Genomic DNA, 15859 nt, shown 5'->3' on the forward strand with positions numbered 1-15859 from the left:
CACCACTATGGAACTAGCTTAGAGGGCAGTGTGAGCAAGTGTCACCTGGCCAGGACCACCTTCTGCTTCCAAGTTCCAGTGCCTGGCAGCACTCAGCCTCTCTCTCACCTCAGGAGTTCAGTCTGTGCTATGTTGGCCACTTCCACACAACATACACTGTGGTTAGAAAAACTACAGGTGACTGGCCTCATATCATGGAGAACATCTTTCAAATTCTTTATGAGGTTCCAGGGTTGAAAAGCCACAGAAGGCTTTCATGGGAAGCACCTTAGGCACTGGACCTTGGCCCAGCCATGTAATGAGAAGGTCAGCGTGACTGGGAGGGAGTGAACAAGGGGCAATGGAAAGACATGAGGCCAGAGGTGTAATGGGGAGGCCAGGCCCTGGAGGGCCTGTGAGTCATGGTATGGACTGTGGTTTTTATTCTGAATGAGATGGGGTCTGTTGGAGGATTTGGGCTGAGGTTTGACATGAATGGACTTGTGTTTGTAAAGAATCATCTTAGCAGATGTGAGAGAGTAAAGGAAGGGGCAAAGCTGGAAGCAAAGATGCCAGATAGGAGGCTTTTGCAATGGCTCAAGCAAAAGATGATGGTGGCCTGAGCCCGGGTGGTGGTGGAAGAGATAATGAGAAGCAGATAGGTTGTGGAGACAGATATTTTAAAGGTAGAGCAGACAGGATTTGTGGAGGAATTGGCAAAGAATGTGAGGGAAATAGAGGAGGCAAGAAAAACACCAAGGGTTTCTGTCTGGTCACCTAGATGACTGGAAGGATCAGGCTTGAGGGGGAGTTCATAAAGTCAGTTTCAGACATGCTAACTATCAAACTGAGATTCAGGAAGCCATGGGTTCTAGTTTCAGTCTGGGCTCTGTTGCTCCAACTTTTTGGGTACAAGTATCCTCAACAACTGATGTGAAATGCATCTTGCATTGTGCACATTCTATGACCTATGAAGCAACATTGGGAGCTGACTGAAAAGCTTTAACATTTGTCTGCATTTACTACTAGCTATAACTGGATGTGGGACAGCTGAGCAACAGAACAGAAATTGTTCACAGTGGTCGAGCAGGGTCAGGACGGGATGTGGGCGTCACCAAAGAGCATAGACTATCCCTACCCCAACTTCCTCCTTCCAAGCTAACCTCAGCTTCTGAGCTCGTAGAGTCATGTCAGTGGAGGGATTCTGTCTTGACTGATGTGTTCCCTTAGGTTTAAATCTAAGTGAGAGGTGCCTAAAATGAGACCAATATGTGCTTACCTTTACCACACTGATTTAAATCAGAGAACTGGTCATCCATGTGTATTTGAGTAGCTGCTGGGTGCAAGGCCTTGTGACCACCTCTGAATTTGATTAGTGTCTGACTTCTTTCAAAAACATTGCAAAATTGCAATTGTCCTTATTTTAAAGACCTTTGAAGGTTGCAACTAAATCATTCTTTGCTAAAGAAACATACTTTTTGAAAGCCTCTCAAAATGCAGTTGAGTGAATACTTGTAGCATTTGATGACGTTGAAGTGATACTTTTAAGTTAAATAGTTCTTTAGAAATCTGATGATGGTATTTTGGATACTGGCTGCATTCAATATTTGAAGCAAAAATCCCGGTGTTTTTTTTTCCCCCCTCTGAACAGACCTGTGGCAAATACACCTTCAGTTTCTGCCATAATATCACTTATCCAGTGACTGTGACTTCGATTTCAAAGGGTTCCGCTGAATCTCACTATAGAACTGTAGGGTAATATTGGTGCTTTGCCCAGAATCCTCCTGTTCTCACCCTTTTGGTTTTGGCACCTTCCTGTCCAACAACACTTGCACCAGCCACCCTCAGGTTCCTTGAGTCTGCCTTGCCTGCAGGCACAGAGAGCCAGTGGGAGTGTCTGGGAATGTTCCATCAGTCCCTCCTGCAGCTCTTAGCTAATGGCAACAGCTTCAGTAGTATAGAAAAGCCCAGTGCTGTTGCCTCAGTATAGGACAACTCTGAGTGGTAACTTACATTCCAGAGCCCCACTGATTGGGTTAAGAGGAGATTTTGCCTGATGTCATACCCTTGCTTGGATTTCTCCTCTTCCCTTTCCTGTTTCTGCCACTCTCTTACTGGTCTCTCCTGAGGGCATGTTTTCAATCATGAATTTGCACACACTAATCTTCATCTCAGGGTCTGCTTCTGGGGAAACTAATTTTTAAAAAAACTTTATCCCTGTGTTTCCCAAAGTGAGCACCGAAGTGCCCCAGGGCTACAGAGAACTCCCAGGGGGCACTGTGAGCTATTTTCAATTTTCTAAAAAACAAAACCCTAAACACCCTTAGTGCTCCTCAACATCCAGCAGATACAGCAGGAACAACTGAAGGCAGTTTGTGATTTCAATGTTAGGTCATAGGTCATCCTGCCTTCCTTTAGCTGATGGCATATCTTTCAGAAGCTGAGTTTTCAGTGGTTGCTATGATAAAAAAACAAGTACTCTATTAAAGTCAGGGGAAGAGAAAACAAGGATGGTGAAGTCCAAACTGATTCCCAGGCTTGAGAAGTTGTTTTGTGTCCACTAGTGCACACACTTACATTAATAAATAAGTGTGGCTATGAAAATAATCTTTTGATATAATATATTATTTTTTTCAAATGGATACCAATTTGTTATGGCATAAATTCTTACCAAGTTGGGCCTACCTAAATTTTGGAACATTTTGCTCTTTCTTTTGATCTTAGGGTACTATGAAATGTTACTGAGTGAGTAAGAGTGGTGGCATAAACCAAATAAGTTTGGGGGGCCTCTCCTCCACACTGATAAAGATGGTTTAAATGTGTTTTGAATTAAAATGGATGAAGTGTTCAAGTACCAAATGACAGTCCCCAGTGCAAATAAACTAAGTGCTTTGTGTGTTCTTTATACTCCTCATAGCCTTGTATTTTTATGAATTGTCACACTGGGGTTTTAAACGTGAACATGTTCTCTTGTTTTCTTATTTCAGAGAGTGGGTTAATCGAGCCCCATCTATTCATTTTCTGAGAGTGTTAATCTGTCTGAGGCTACTAATGAGGGATCCATGTTATCAGGTTGGTTGGAAAAATATATGTATATGTATTTTAGTTGTTATAAAGTCATAATAAAAGACTGGTGGGCTTTTTTTTGAAGTAGTCCATGTTTACTTTTTGTTTTCTCTCTCACAACTCAATAGCTTCCATATATGGGGAATGTCTCATCTACTATTTAAAAGGATTTGAGAGGAGCGCTTTAATGGGGACAAAAAATTTGTATATTTCTGTTGTATTACTTATGGGGTTAAGTGGATTGAACTTTTTGATCTATGTTTTCTTTGCTGCCTGGCATTTTAAAACATTTACCGTTCAAGGAGGTATACGCTTGGCCACAGCTTCAAACATGTTCAAGGCCAAGCAGCTCCCTAGGTCTAAGTCAGCAGTGATGAGTGGTGGCCTGCTCATGTGGCTGAGAAGCAGCCAGTGGAGCTTTATTAGCTGCTCCAGGGTCAATCCCTTCCCAACCTCTAGAGTCAAATTTGAGTTAGAGGTGAGCAAGGAGCCTCCCACTTTCCCCAGAGGAGGGCACTGAGGTCAAGAATCTTTTCCTGGTTGGGCGTGGTGGTTCACACATGAACCACCATGCCTGGCCTCTGATTTTAGTGCCTCTCAAACTTTAATGTGCATGGGAATCACCTGGACATCTTGTACATGCAGAATCTGATTCAGTAGGTATAAACAAGATTCTTCATTTCTAACAAGTTTCCCAGGGATGCTATTGCTACTAGTTCATGGCCCATACTTTGAGTAGCAAAGACATAGTGCTTTAGCTGTGAGGCTCTAAAGAAAAGCTTACTTAACACTTTTTTTTTTTTAACCAAAAAAGTATCTCCTTTTATGCCCTGTCCTCATAAGCTACTAGGAAGCTCACGCCTTTAATTTTGAACTCGATGTTATTGATGAATTATTATTTGAGTCAGCATATGTTTCCTTTAAGTGCCAAGTTTGGAAAAGTAACCATCCTCTGTTTTACAGGGAAGCCCAATGCCATCCCGGTGGGAGCTATCTTATTTTCTCTTTGTTGTTTGAAATATTTGGGTTATCCTGTAACTCTACCTTCCTCATATTTCAGAAGTAACCATATTTTCCATACTCGGAGAAAGTATTTGGTACCAACCAGCCACAGAGCCTACTCTGATTGGACTCTTCTGGGATTCATGGGCACTACACATCTTTCCATTAGAAGAATAGTCCTCTTCCTCATACTGTGTTCTAAACTGGCCTTGTGCTATTGTAATTTAGTTAACCACAGCCCTTTGGATATGTGAGCCAGGGCATCCTTGAAATGGCTTTCTGTCCTTGTTGCTCACAGTTTTCTGGGTAGGTAACCATCCTTATTTTCCTGTGACCAACCATACAGAACTGTGTGTTCCACGCATTTCTGAGCTGCTTTTTGCAATTCTGTTTGGGTCATGTATAAATGAGCATGGGTCATACGTTTCCTTTCGCCTGGATCAGTCTTATGTGCTCACTGTTCCCACTTAATTATTCATAGCACCCTCTTTTATTCCCCAATGTGTCTCAGTTTAGATGAAAACATTCTATGTATAATATTAATAAAGTTTTCCAGGAGGAAGGTCCGGTTAATCTGACTTGAACTAGCAAATATTTGTCCTAGAGATGTTCTGTTTGTTCAGAAAAACTGTTGATAAGAGTGTCTTATTCTGCTAATCTCCCATCTAAAGTTCTGCCTTTCTTAGTCTCGTTCTGGGTAGATTGAACAGAGTTGATTGTACTGCCCTCTGAAGGAAAAAATTCAGAGACGACTTTGTTTATGAGATTTTGTGACCAAGACACATATTAAACGAATATTGTCCTGCTGGCCAGCCTTTCCATAGAAGGGAATTATCTCCGAGTCTGTCCTCCCTGGCACTCTTTCCGTACAGAAGACCACGTGCTCAGGCAGTTGTTCAACATCTTGAGGTGCCAAGAATTGTTGGCTGAAGTCACAAAGCTATGCTAGGGTTTACTATGACTTGTGACTTACGCCAGTGACTGTCGGCATGACTTTTTCTTGGGTATCTGTTCCTTTCCTCTCTTGTTTGGTCAGTACTGCAGGGTCCATAGCGGCTCTTCCAAACCATCTTCACTTTTCTCACCCAAACCCTCTCCTACCCCATGATTCTCATCAAATTATGTCATCCTCTGTTTTACAGGGAAGCCCAAGGCCATCCCAGTGGGAACTATCTCATTTTCTCTTTGTTGTTTGAAATATTTGGGTTATCCTGCAACTCTACTTCCCTCATATTTCAGAAGTAATATTCCTCCTCCTGGCCAAGGCTTACTCTTCTACCTGCTCTCGCTCTGTTTTTCCTTACCATAAAAATGTCCTTCTCTTGACCCAGCTATTCCTTCAAGTCCTTCTCCTACTTTCATACTCTATTTCTTGAAAGGTCAGGCTATGTCTCTTGAATCCAGTTCCTTTCCACCAGGACTGATGTATTGCATAACTTGCACATTGAATTCTATGTACGAGGTTCTCTCTGGAAGCCATTTGAATAGACCACACTGGGCCATGCTGCAGTCCTCATTCCTTGACTTAGAGGTTGCAAACTGGTAGCTTGTAGATTGGATCTTTCCTGCCAGTACAGAGTTTCCACTATATGTTTAGTGAATGTTCCAACCAGGAAAGACTGGAAGGAATGACAGAGAAGCTATTTTGAAGATATAATTGTTTAGAGTTTTTCAGAATTAAAGGAAGACACGTATTGAGATTTCAGTTGCAGCTGGAGTCCCAGGCAGGATAAAGATAAGCGTTCACCTGGATTCATTATAGTGAAGCTATAGTACATCGCTTATCAAAGATAAAGAGAAAACCTTAAAAGATCCCGAACTGCAATTATGTTAGAAACAATAATAAAAAATAGTTGGATTGAGTAGTCTTCTCTCAGTGCTTACATTCCCCAACCTGTGTATAGCAGCAGGTACACTTTACCACATTTTCTCTTTGCCTGTACTGATCCTGAGAACCTCTAGCTTTTATTCAGCATTTTTGGAGTATTATTTACACGTTCCTCTTCTTCACCTTGTCTTCCTAAATAACCTTCCCCAAAGTTTTTTTTCTTTATTGTCTTCTCCCATATCTTCCAAGCTCTTGGCTTCAACTATCTTTTTGTTGTTGTTGTTTGTTCACAAGTTCATATCTTCAGCCTCAAACTTTCCCCGTTAAGTCCCAAGTTTCCAGAGACATGTTAGACAACCACCTCGATGACACAGTAGCACAGTGGTTCTCAAAATGTGGCCCGTGTACTGTTTACAGGTCTCTGAAACCCTTTCAGGGGTTCCACAAGATGGAATCTATCTTCAACATGATGCTAAATTATTCCAAATGATGTTATTTGTCTTTTCACTCTCTGTCTTACGTGTGTGCAGTGGAATTTTCCCTAAGCTATACAACATCTCGTGACATCATGGCCCTGGGAGCTGATGGAACATGTGTACTTGTATATTCTTGTGTTTTAAAAATTTCTCACTTTTAATTTCTAATGCAATGAATATAAACAGATACATTCTAACCCATATAAACCAAAGCTCTTTGAGGTTCTCAGTAATTTTTAAGAGCGTAAAGGGGTTTGAGACAAAAACTTTGAGAACAACAATTGTAGCATATTATACTCAATAACTTTATAATGGAGCTCTTCAATTCTTCCCCCCATCCTTGAACTTTTGGAATCAATTCCTCATTCTTTTAATGGCACCATATTTTGTCAGACTCAGCATAGAAAACTTTAGAAGTATCTCTTATATTTCCTTTTTTCTCATCCTCCTACAAATCGAGTATACCAAGCCTTTTAGAAGAGTGTTTACGGTTCCAAACCTAGAAAGATAAGTAAAGGCCAGTCCACAGAGGGGCATTAAAATCATAACCAAAGAATAAACTTTATGGAGCCACTAATGAGTTTTGAACAGAGGAGTAAATGGTCATGTCAGTAATTCAGTATTTAAGGTTATGCAGTGTGTTCAGCATTCATTGATTTAGTTGCCACATAGGCTGAGGATGAGAGCACCTAAATGGAAATGACAGTTTTGGCTGTAATAAAAATATATTGGCATAATGTGCTCCATTTTTAAAAACATCCTTTCTACCAGTATTATATTATTGGCTCTATTTTTGTTTTTTAAAAAGGAACAATTCAGGAGGTAAGCTTAGCAAGGACATCGTTCGCAGTTTACAGATTGAACTGAAGTTCAGATTAACCAGGGGACTTTCTCCAGATCAGTAGACTGAGAAATACACAAACCAGTTTTATGACCCTCTGGCCTGTGACAGGGGAGAGATGCTGAGGGCTAAACAGGCACACAGGGCGCGTTGCTGTAATCTAAGCTTGCAGTCATATTTGCTTTTCAAGTCAGTAACTAGAACTGTTAAGCCCATGTGTATACATACCTTGTAGTCATGGTTTTCTTTAGTTTACACTCTTGGGTTAGTACAGTCCTGTTGGTATAAGGAAAGGAAATGCAAGGAAGACCAGGGTCTGTGAGCAATCTCCTGGCCTTGCTCCACTTTCCATAGGAGCATGGAGGGAAAGTGTTCACTTCATAAATGAAGGTTAAATTCTTGAGTACATAACATAACGACAAAATTCTCTAAGAGGGAGTAAGCGTCTTTCTCATTCCCCTACTTTACAGCAGCACTTCTCAAACTTTATTCCGCAGGAGTAATACGTGTCCTGGGAAATGAAGCGTGCTCTGGTTAGGGATGTTTAGAAAAAGCTGCACACTAGTTCTTCTTTTAGAGACTTATAGTGCACAGCAGCTCCAAAGAGTCCTGAGATAGAGAATTTGTTAAATGTTTTGCCTAATTATTTCCCAAACTGATTGAACCATAAAACTCTCTTTTTCTTGCTTTTTTCTCTTTTTCTTCTTCTTCTTTTTTTTTTTTTTTTTTGGTAGAATGCCTAATTCCATCCACTGCACAAAATAAAATGACTGTTTCCAGCACATGGTTTGGGAAACATTGACTTAGTCCCATATCATCAAAATTATTGAATAAATTTCTTATCATGGCAAACATTTAAAAATAACATTACCATGACCATTTAAACATCATATTCTTCCTTGGTGTCTTCCACTCCCAAGCTTCAAATGAATCTCCTTCATGTGAACAACTCCCAGATTTTGATCTTTTGCCCCCACTTCACTTTCTGTGGCCTGTTGTATTTTTTTTCACCTGGGCCTCCTATCAGTCCTGCAGCACGTCCAAAATAGAGTGCTCTCCTCTATCCCAGTCTATTCCTTTCTCTTTCCCTGTGTTAGTTACTTATGACGTTGTTCCCAGCCACTCCCACTCAAGTAGACTGATGTCTTCAACTTTGCTTCTTTTCTTCCAATCTTTCTTCATGTTCGATTGATCACATCGCTTCAAATACTACACCTTTCTCTCCATTCTTATTCCTGTTGTCACTGACCCCAACTGAGCTCCCAGTTTATAGCCTCCCCATCTCTAGTTCATTTTATGACTAGAAGGAAGGAAGTCCCCACAGCTAATTCTGGCCAGTCCCTTGCTCACACATTTTCACTGGGTATCATAGTCTGCCTGAAAACGTTCAGATTCAGGCACACATCTACGTCCTCCCACATTGGGAATCCACCCTAATTTTCTAACATTTTTTCCTAATAATGCCCTCCATGGAGATATGGAGCTGCTTCTCTCAGAGTTACAGCATGTCTTGATGTTTTGTCTGCACAATTTCTATTCACCTTTGAGCCTCCTGTTCTCTTTGCTGGAATCTCCTTTATTTTCACCTGTTCCCGATCTTTACTCAGCAAATCCATCCATCCTTCCAGTCCCCATTTGGAGACCACCAACCACCCACATGAGGTGTCTCAGTCCTCTCAGCAGGAAGGAGGTGTCTCTATTCTGACCCCTTATAACACTGCATGTATAATTTACTTTTAACACTTACCTCATTCTGTCTTAAGTTCCAGTTGTTTGTATACCCACCTTATGCTTGCTTACAGCTCAGCAAAGGGCACCCCTGCCATCTACATATTTGTGTCTCCTTCAGAGCCTAACTCAGGGATTTTACATAGGTGGAATGAAAAAAAAATGTTTGTTGAATAAATATAACTGGTTTTAAATGTTATTTTAATTTTTATGTGTATGAAACCTCCTACCACAAATAGAGATCATATGAACAATATTCTCGTGCTCTTTAATTATAGCTCTTCTAGAGTGAATAGCATTGATGAGGCTTCAAATTAATAGGTAGTCACAGAATTTTTTTTTTTTTTTTTGAGATGGAGCCTATATCTGTCATCCAGGCTGGAGTGCAGTGGTGCGATCTCGACTCACTGCAACCTCCACCTCCCGGGTTCACTCCATTCTCCTGCCGAGTAGCTGCGACTACAGGCGCCCGCCACCACGCCCGGCTAATTTTTTGTGTTTTTGGTAGAGACGGGGTTTCACCGGGTTAGCCAGGATGGTCTCGATCTCCTGATCTCATGATCCGCCCGCCTCGGCCTCCCAAAGTGCTGGGATTACAGGCGTGAGCCACTGCGCCTGGCCCACAGCACTATTTTTATTTAAGTTCTAAATGTTCTTTTAAAATTTAATTTAGCTGTAAGTATGTTTAGTATTTCCAAGTTCACTTTACACAGACTATGAAAACCTTGACCCAGGAGGCCTTGAGAGAAAAAGGCCCCTGTGGCTTTTTGCTCTGCCCAAACGCTGGCTTCGTGGCAGAAGTAGACTGTTCTCCCCCACGCTCGTGTACTCGTCCCTGTGCACTTCCCAGAACTGAAATTGTGGCTCTTGTTTATGTTTCAAATAACTTCCTTGTGTGCATGTTGTGTAAGAAGAGAGATGTCAATACAGATGTAATGAAGCAGGTTAAAGCCACCTGAGAATATTTGTCTAGAGATAAATGACAGTGTGGCTAACCTGAGAGCACTTACTCTTAGTAGATCTCCAGGCTGGTCCATTTCACAATTTAAAGTCCTGTATCAGGAGACGTTGTCAAACATTATCTCTACATTTCTTTAGAGCATGGGTCTAATAAGATCATTCATCTAATAATTTTGGGAAGCTCTTTCTCTCCTAGAGCAGTGCTTCTCAAACTGTACTGTGCGTGCGTATGCACCGGAGATCTTGTTGAAACTGAGTGCGAGCAGGTCTGGGGTGGGTGCAGGATTCTGCATTTCTGTTCAGCTCCCAGGTGCTGCGGGTGCTGCCGGTTCATGGACCACACTAGGCAGAGACCTAGCGGAGGGTTCTTGGAGTTTGGTGATGCTGTTCTCATCCAGGTTCGTCAGTTATGCAAAATGGTTTTCTTTCTGTGTCTTGGTTTACCTCATCTGTAACATGAGAATATTGAATGAAATGGTGTCTAATGGCTCTTCTCAACTCAAACATTTTAGGATGACACAGGAGGAGGTAAGAAGAATGAGGGGGCAGGCTGCGGTTCTGAGCACAGATTCATTCTCTTAATCTCAACCCAACTTTCATATTTATTAATAGCTTATTTTAAAGGTAGTATGAATGACATACCATACGTTTTCCATATTTATATTAGAATGTAGACCTTCACAAAATAATTTTAAATATGACAACTTAGTAAATAAATTGCAAGTAAAATATACTTCCTCCTCTACCCTCATCATTTACATGTGTTTTGTTGCTTTTATGTTATTAGGAAATCCTCCATGGCTTGGGTGGGATTGAAAACCTGGCTCAGGTAAGATTCCTGTTGTGGTGGCTGGTCTCGCCTTCTCAGTTTGTGCCTGCTCTGAGCAAGAGTTAAAAGGGTGTGTGACTTTCCTGTGTTATGCTGTCCGCCCCAGAGAGGGACAGGTGGGGTTAAGTGTGAGTGTGAGGCATGATACTCACAGAGCAGGGAGGAACCCACGACATTTTGTTCTGGCTGATTGGGCTCACTTTGCTCAGCCTGTTGAAATGAGAAGGTACTATAAAGGGTCACATGTCTTTAGCTAGTAATAATAAGAAATAGGCAGCCGGGTGCAGTGGCTCACGCCTGTAATCCTAGCATTTTGGGAGGCTGAGATGGGTGGATCACCTGATATCAGGAGTTTGAGACCAGCCTGGCCAACATGGTGAAACCCCGTCTCTACTAAAAATATAAAAGTTAGCCAGGCACGGTGGCGGGTGCCTATAATCCCAGCTACTCAGGAGGCTGAGGCAGGAGAAATGCTTGAACCTGGGGGGGCGGAGGTTGCAGTGAGCTGAGGTTGCACCATTGCACTCCAGCCTGGGCAAAAGAATGAAACTCCGTCTAACAACAACAACAAAAGGGGCGATGGCTGGAAGGCTCAAGCCCTTAGCATTGTATATACCATATGGTAGGAGGAAAAGAAGTATGTGTATATATATGTATATATATTTGAGACGGTGTCTTACTGTGTTGCCTAGGCTGATCTCAAAATGCTGGGCCCAAGCAATCCTCCTGCTTCAGCCTCCTGAGTAGCTGGGATTACAGGTGTGTGCCGCTGGGCCTGGCAAGATAATAACCTGATTATGAAGATGTTCAAAACTTTTTCACACAAGAAAACGATTACTGTGCTCAATAAAATACTAATAAATAGATGACAAAGAAAGGAAGGATCTTGACCTTATTTATTTTTCTGCTTTGCTACCTACTGAGGGAGGGTAAGCAAGTGAATATATATACTGAGCAACTCAGAGGCTTGCATTTATTAATACAATAAAACAAAATTTCTTTCTTTCTTTTTTTTTTTGAGACCGGGTCTCACTCTGTCACCCAGGCTGGAGTGCAGTGGTGCGATGTCGGCTCACTGCAACCTCTGCCTCCTGGGTTCAAGTGATTCTCGTGCCTCAGCCTCCCAAGTAGCTGAGATTACAGGCATGCGCCACCATGCCCGAATCATTTTTTTTTTTTTTGTATTATTAGTAGAGACAGGGTTACACCATGTTGGCCAGGTTGGAATAACACAAAATTTCTGATCGTGTTTTTGAGTTGGAACAGGCTAGTCTCCTAAAACCTGTATAATGTTTACAGAGAGAATGATTTTCATAATAAACATGTGGCCCTGCAAACTCATTCTGAATAATTAATGGAAGATTATGTTTGTGGCAATTTAACATTAAATCTACTTTATTTTATTATATTCTTAGAAAATTGATTCTTTTTTTTTTTTCAAGAACCTTTTTAAATTGACTAGAGGTTTACCTCATTTAATAACATAATATTTCATAAGATTATATTACAAAGCATCTTCTTATCCATTTTAACTTCTTTTATAATATTAGAAATTACCTGTTTCCCTGAGCCTGTTTCTTATTATAATCAATTATCCACAGTGAGAATTATCAGACTACTCAGTGCTCATTTTATTCTGATTATTGCTAACTGCATGAATGCTGGTTAGACATATATTCAGAGACTATAAAATGTAATGTCAATCAAATAAAAAATTCTCCTAAAAAGATACATTGAAGAATAAACATTCTATATACTATATATTATGTATCTTATATGTATCTCGTATTTGGATACTAAATTACACCACAAACTTACCTAGTGAAGAGTCATTTTGAGACTTTCGAGAGTTTATAGAGTCTTGAGATGGTCTTTCCCTCAACTTCATAGCATGCAAGAGAAGTCAAAGAATCTAGAAACTCAGCCACCTTTTGCCCTTGAGTGTTAACAGTCCCAGAAGGAGCATGAGTATTATTTGATGAATCTGTTGTGCCACCTACAGTTTATTTTGAGAACTGCAGCATTTTGTTCCTTGCTTCCTTGCGTGCTTTTGGTGCCCTCCTGACTGGCTTGTTGGTTTGGTCCTTCATGCAGTACATGGAGATTGTAGCCAGCGAGTACCTCAGCTATGGAGAAGAGCAGCACACTGTGGACAAGCTGGTCAACATGACATGTAAGTGTTGTTGTGGGGACACAGCCAGTTTTGTGGACTTGCTAGAAAAGCAGTATGGTGTTTGCAGTAGGAAACAAGGATACTTTAAATATTTATTAATGTTTCCACACACAGCTCAGGTGCTGAGCGTCCTGGCCAATTGTTTATTTGATGGCAATATACAGCCAAAAGGAAGATGTTTAGATTACAACCCTCACCTTGAAAAGCACAATTTATGTAATGCAGGAGAGGCTTCCATAAAAGCAAATTTTGGTAAAACATATTTTTGCCTCTTTTTATTTCTGTTAAAATGTCAGAGACTATCCAGTTTTTTTTTTTTCTATAAAATTGGGTTAATCATGATACCTACCTCATAGAATCTGAAGCATCCAGAGCGTGAGAAAGAAAAATAACAACAACAAACCTTATCTGATGCTGTGAATGTGAAAACGTTGGGCTGTGAGTGTGAGGTATTCCTTAGTCACTCAATCTTCTCCCGTTGGAGGCTTTTCCCCGCCCTGCTGTCCTGCACTCCAGCTTTGATGAGCCACAGATGTCCTGCCGTGTGGGAGGCCAGTCCGTTGTCTTTGTGTGAATCGACTGGCTCTCCGTATCCTCCTGTGGGGCAGCACAGTGGTTCTCAGATCCGGGCAGAGAAGAGTTTATGGCAAGCCCTGGGCACCAGGAATTCTCTTTGAGGATGACTGTTTTCCTCAGCTGAGGAAACTAGCAGGTTCCTCTCATTTGCTGGCCTTCCCTCTCTTCTTTATAAGTTGAAATCTTTGCAGAGAGGACCTTTGAAGAACAGGCCTCACTTGGAACTGGTAATGTTAAGAAACGTGTTCAAATTTAAGTGGAAAGAGAGGTTTCCCTTTTTTGGTATTTTTAGATTTCATTATTATAATAACATTACAAAATAAATAACAGTGGAGCTTGAGGAGTAATTCTTGGGGTAAAAAAGTAGCCATGCTGCTCCTGCATCTGTTGTTCCTTTCGTGCTGTCTGTATTCCCTTTGCCCTTTCTCTGCCTACCCATTATACTGCAGATCTGTGCTCCCGGGAGTACTCCCCATTTAATCTCCAGATGCCTCTTTGCGCTCTTTCTTTCCTTTATAGATATCTTTCAAAAACTTGCTGCAGTCAAAGATCAAAGAGAATGGGTCACCACAAGTGGAGCCCACAAGGTGAGTGGCCCCCGAAAGAGTTAATGGTTCAGCTCCCTATGGCAGTCGTTCACATTTGGGAAGTTCAGGGCCTTTGCAGTTAAGTCATGTGTAATTAGAATCCAGAAACCTGGCAGCCTGGCCTAAAATTGTGAATCTTTGTCAACTCTTTTATATTCTTTGCCAGCGTTTCGAGTTAATAGAGATATAATAAATACACGTTTTCTGGAACTCCTTTCCTTTTTTTCTATGCCACGTAATACCAACTAGGTTTATTGCTTAAATATTACTTGAAAATCCCTGGCTATGTATAAACTCACCCTAGGTGTGCGTTTATAAATAAGTCAACAAAAATAAAATTGTGCATAGGTATACATATAAATTCCATATGGCATGTGGGGCTATAGTAGTTTGAACCACATGTGATTGCCACTGTAGGTCAAAACAGACTATATTTATAGCAAAACTGTTTAGATTGTAACCATGTGGAGCCAAGTTTCAGTAACCTGTTGAGTTTCATATCCCAGGAAGCCACTTTCTAGTGTATATGGGAGTAAGATTGCCTAAAATGTGTTAACACGTGCTGCTCATGGTCTAGAGGATGATTCTAGGTGATACACAGGTCAACGTTTTTTGTTTCCATAGCCATCTATTTCACAGATATTATTGCTTACAATTGGAAAATTGTTTTGAGCTAACATTAAAGGTGTTAATTGAATATGGCAAAAATTGTGAAAGTAATATGTAATGGATTGAAATTTGGAAAACATTAGAAGACAGAGATAAAAGAGAGAAGAAAAAGAGGAAGGGATCAGATGAACAAAGATAATGGTAACTTTATTAAGATAAAATGAAATCATAAAGGCAAAAAATCCATATACTGGAAACATAAAAATTATCTTTGCAGTCATTGCACAGGTTGCAGCTCTGACCTGGGACATTTTGGGAGGCACTTTTCAGGGGCACTCTGCATTCTGAAAATGTAGAGAATTTTCCAAGTAAGAAAACTTGCCTTAACAAGAATTCAGGGAAAGCCACTGACAAAATACAGACTTCCAGCTAAGTCATATTATTTAGGATGATGCTTGGAAGCATCGATGGTGCACCTTCAACATCAATTAGAAATCTGAGAGGCAAATGGAATGCTCGATAGTATTCATATCTTCTTTAGTTTGGCAAAAGAATGAAATTTTCAATATTTTGTTGAAAAATAGTTTCATAATTTGGAAAGTGACTAGCACAGTGCCTAGCTCAAAGTGAGTTCTCAATGGCTGATTACTACCACTGTTGTAATTTATGTCATTAATTGTCCCGGTTCTCCCCAGGGTGGGATCAGAAGGGGCAGAGAATACTTGGGCACATGGAAATACAGGGAAGTATGAGAACCAGGCTGGTCATGTGGCTTGATGCCTTTTAGGCTTCCTGTCCTGGGCAAGGAATGGCTACAAGAGGTTACTCTCAAGAGTTCCAAAGTAAGGAGAGATGGACTCCTGCCATCTGTAAAGAACTGGATATTTTGAATGTTTAATAAAACTCTTTTTAAGAATAAACTTTTATATTGACTGCAAAAAATAAAAAAGAAACTGCATAAGGCTTGAGAGGCCATAATATTTTTTCACTATTCTATGGTTAAAGCCATAATAAAACAAACAACTTGATTATATTGACAAAAAGTGTTTATAAAGATATATTTAATGCCATGAAAAAATTTCGGTAGATGACATTAAGAAAAAAACATAAGAGAGAGCAGCTTTAACATTATATATACAGTTTGTGCTTAATTGTATATGCACATACATTATAAACTACTAAGCAAACAAAAGAAAAGAAAACAA

At 40.6% G+C, this 15859-nt stretch overlaps 1 protein-coding gene across 9 annotated transcripts in view; it reads left to right on the plus strand.

Moving 5' to 3' along the window:
- Positions 1-15859, plus strand: part of NEK10 (NIMA related kinase 10) — a 272943-nt gene that overhangs the window by 47084 nt on the left and 210000 nt on the right. For all 9 annotated transcript variants that reach the window (XM_050779439.1, XM_050779442.1, XM_050779444.1 and 6 more), the window contains 4 exons: positions 2967-3051; positions 10668-10709; positions 12804-12882; positions 13978-14045. In XM_050779439.1, coding sequence (XP_050635396.1) covers positions 2967-3051; positions 10668-10709; positions 12804-12882; positions 13978-14045 — 274 coding nt within the window. The remainder of the gene's footprint in view (positions 1-2966; positions 3052-10667; positions 10710-12803; positions 12883-13977; positions 14046-15859) is intronic.

The sequence above is a fragment of the Macaca thibetana genome, chromosome 2, assembly GCF_024542745.1.
Source record: "Macaca thibetana thibetana isolate TM-01 chromosome 2, ASM2454274v1, whole genome shotgun sequence".
Taxonomy (NCBI): domain Eukaryota; kingdom Metazoa; phylum Chordata; class Mammalia; order Primates; family Cercopithecidae; genus Macaca; species Macaca thibetana.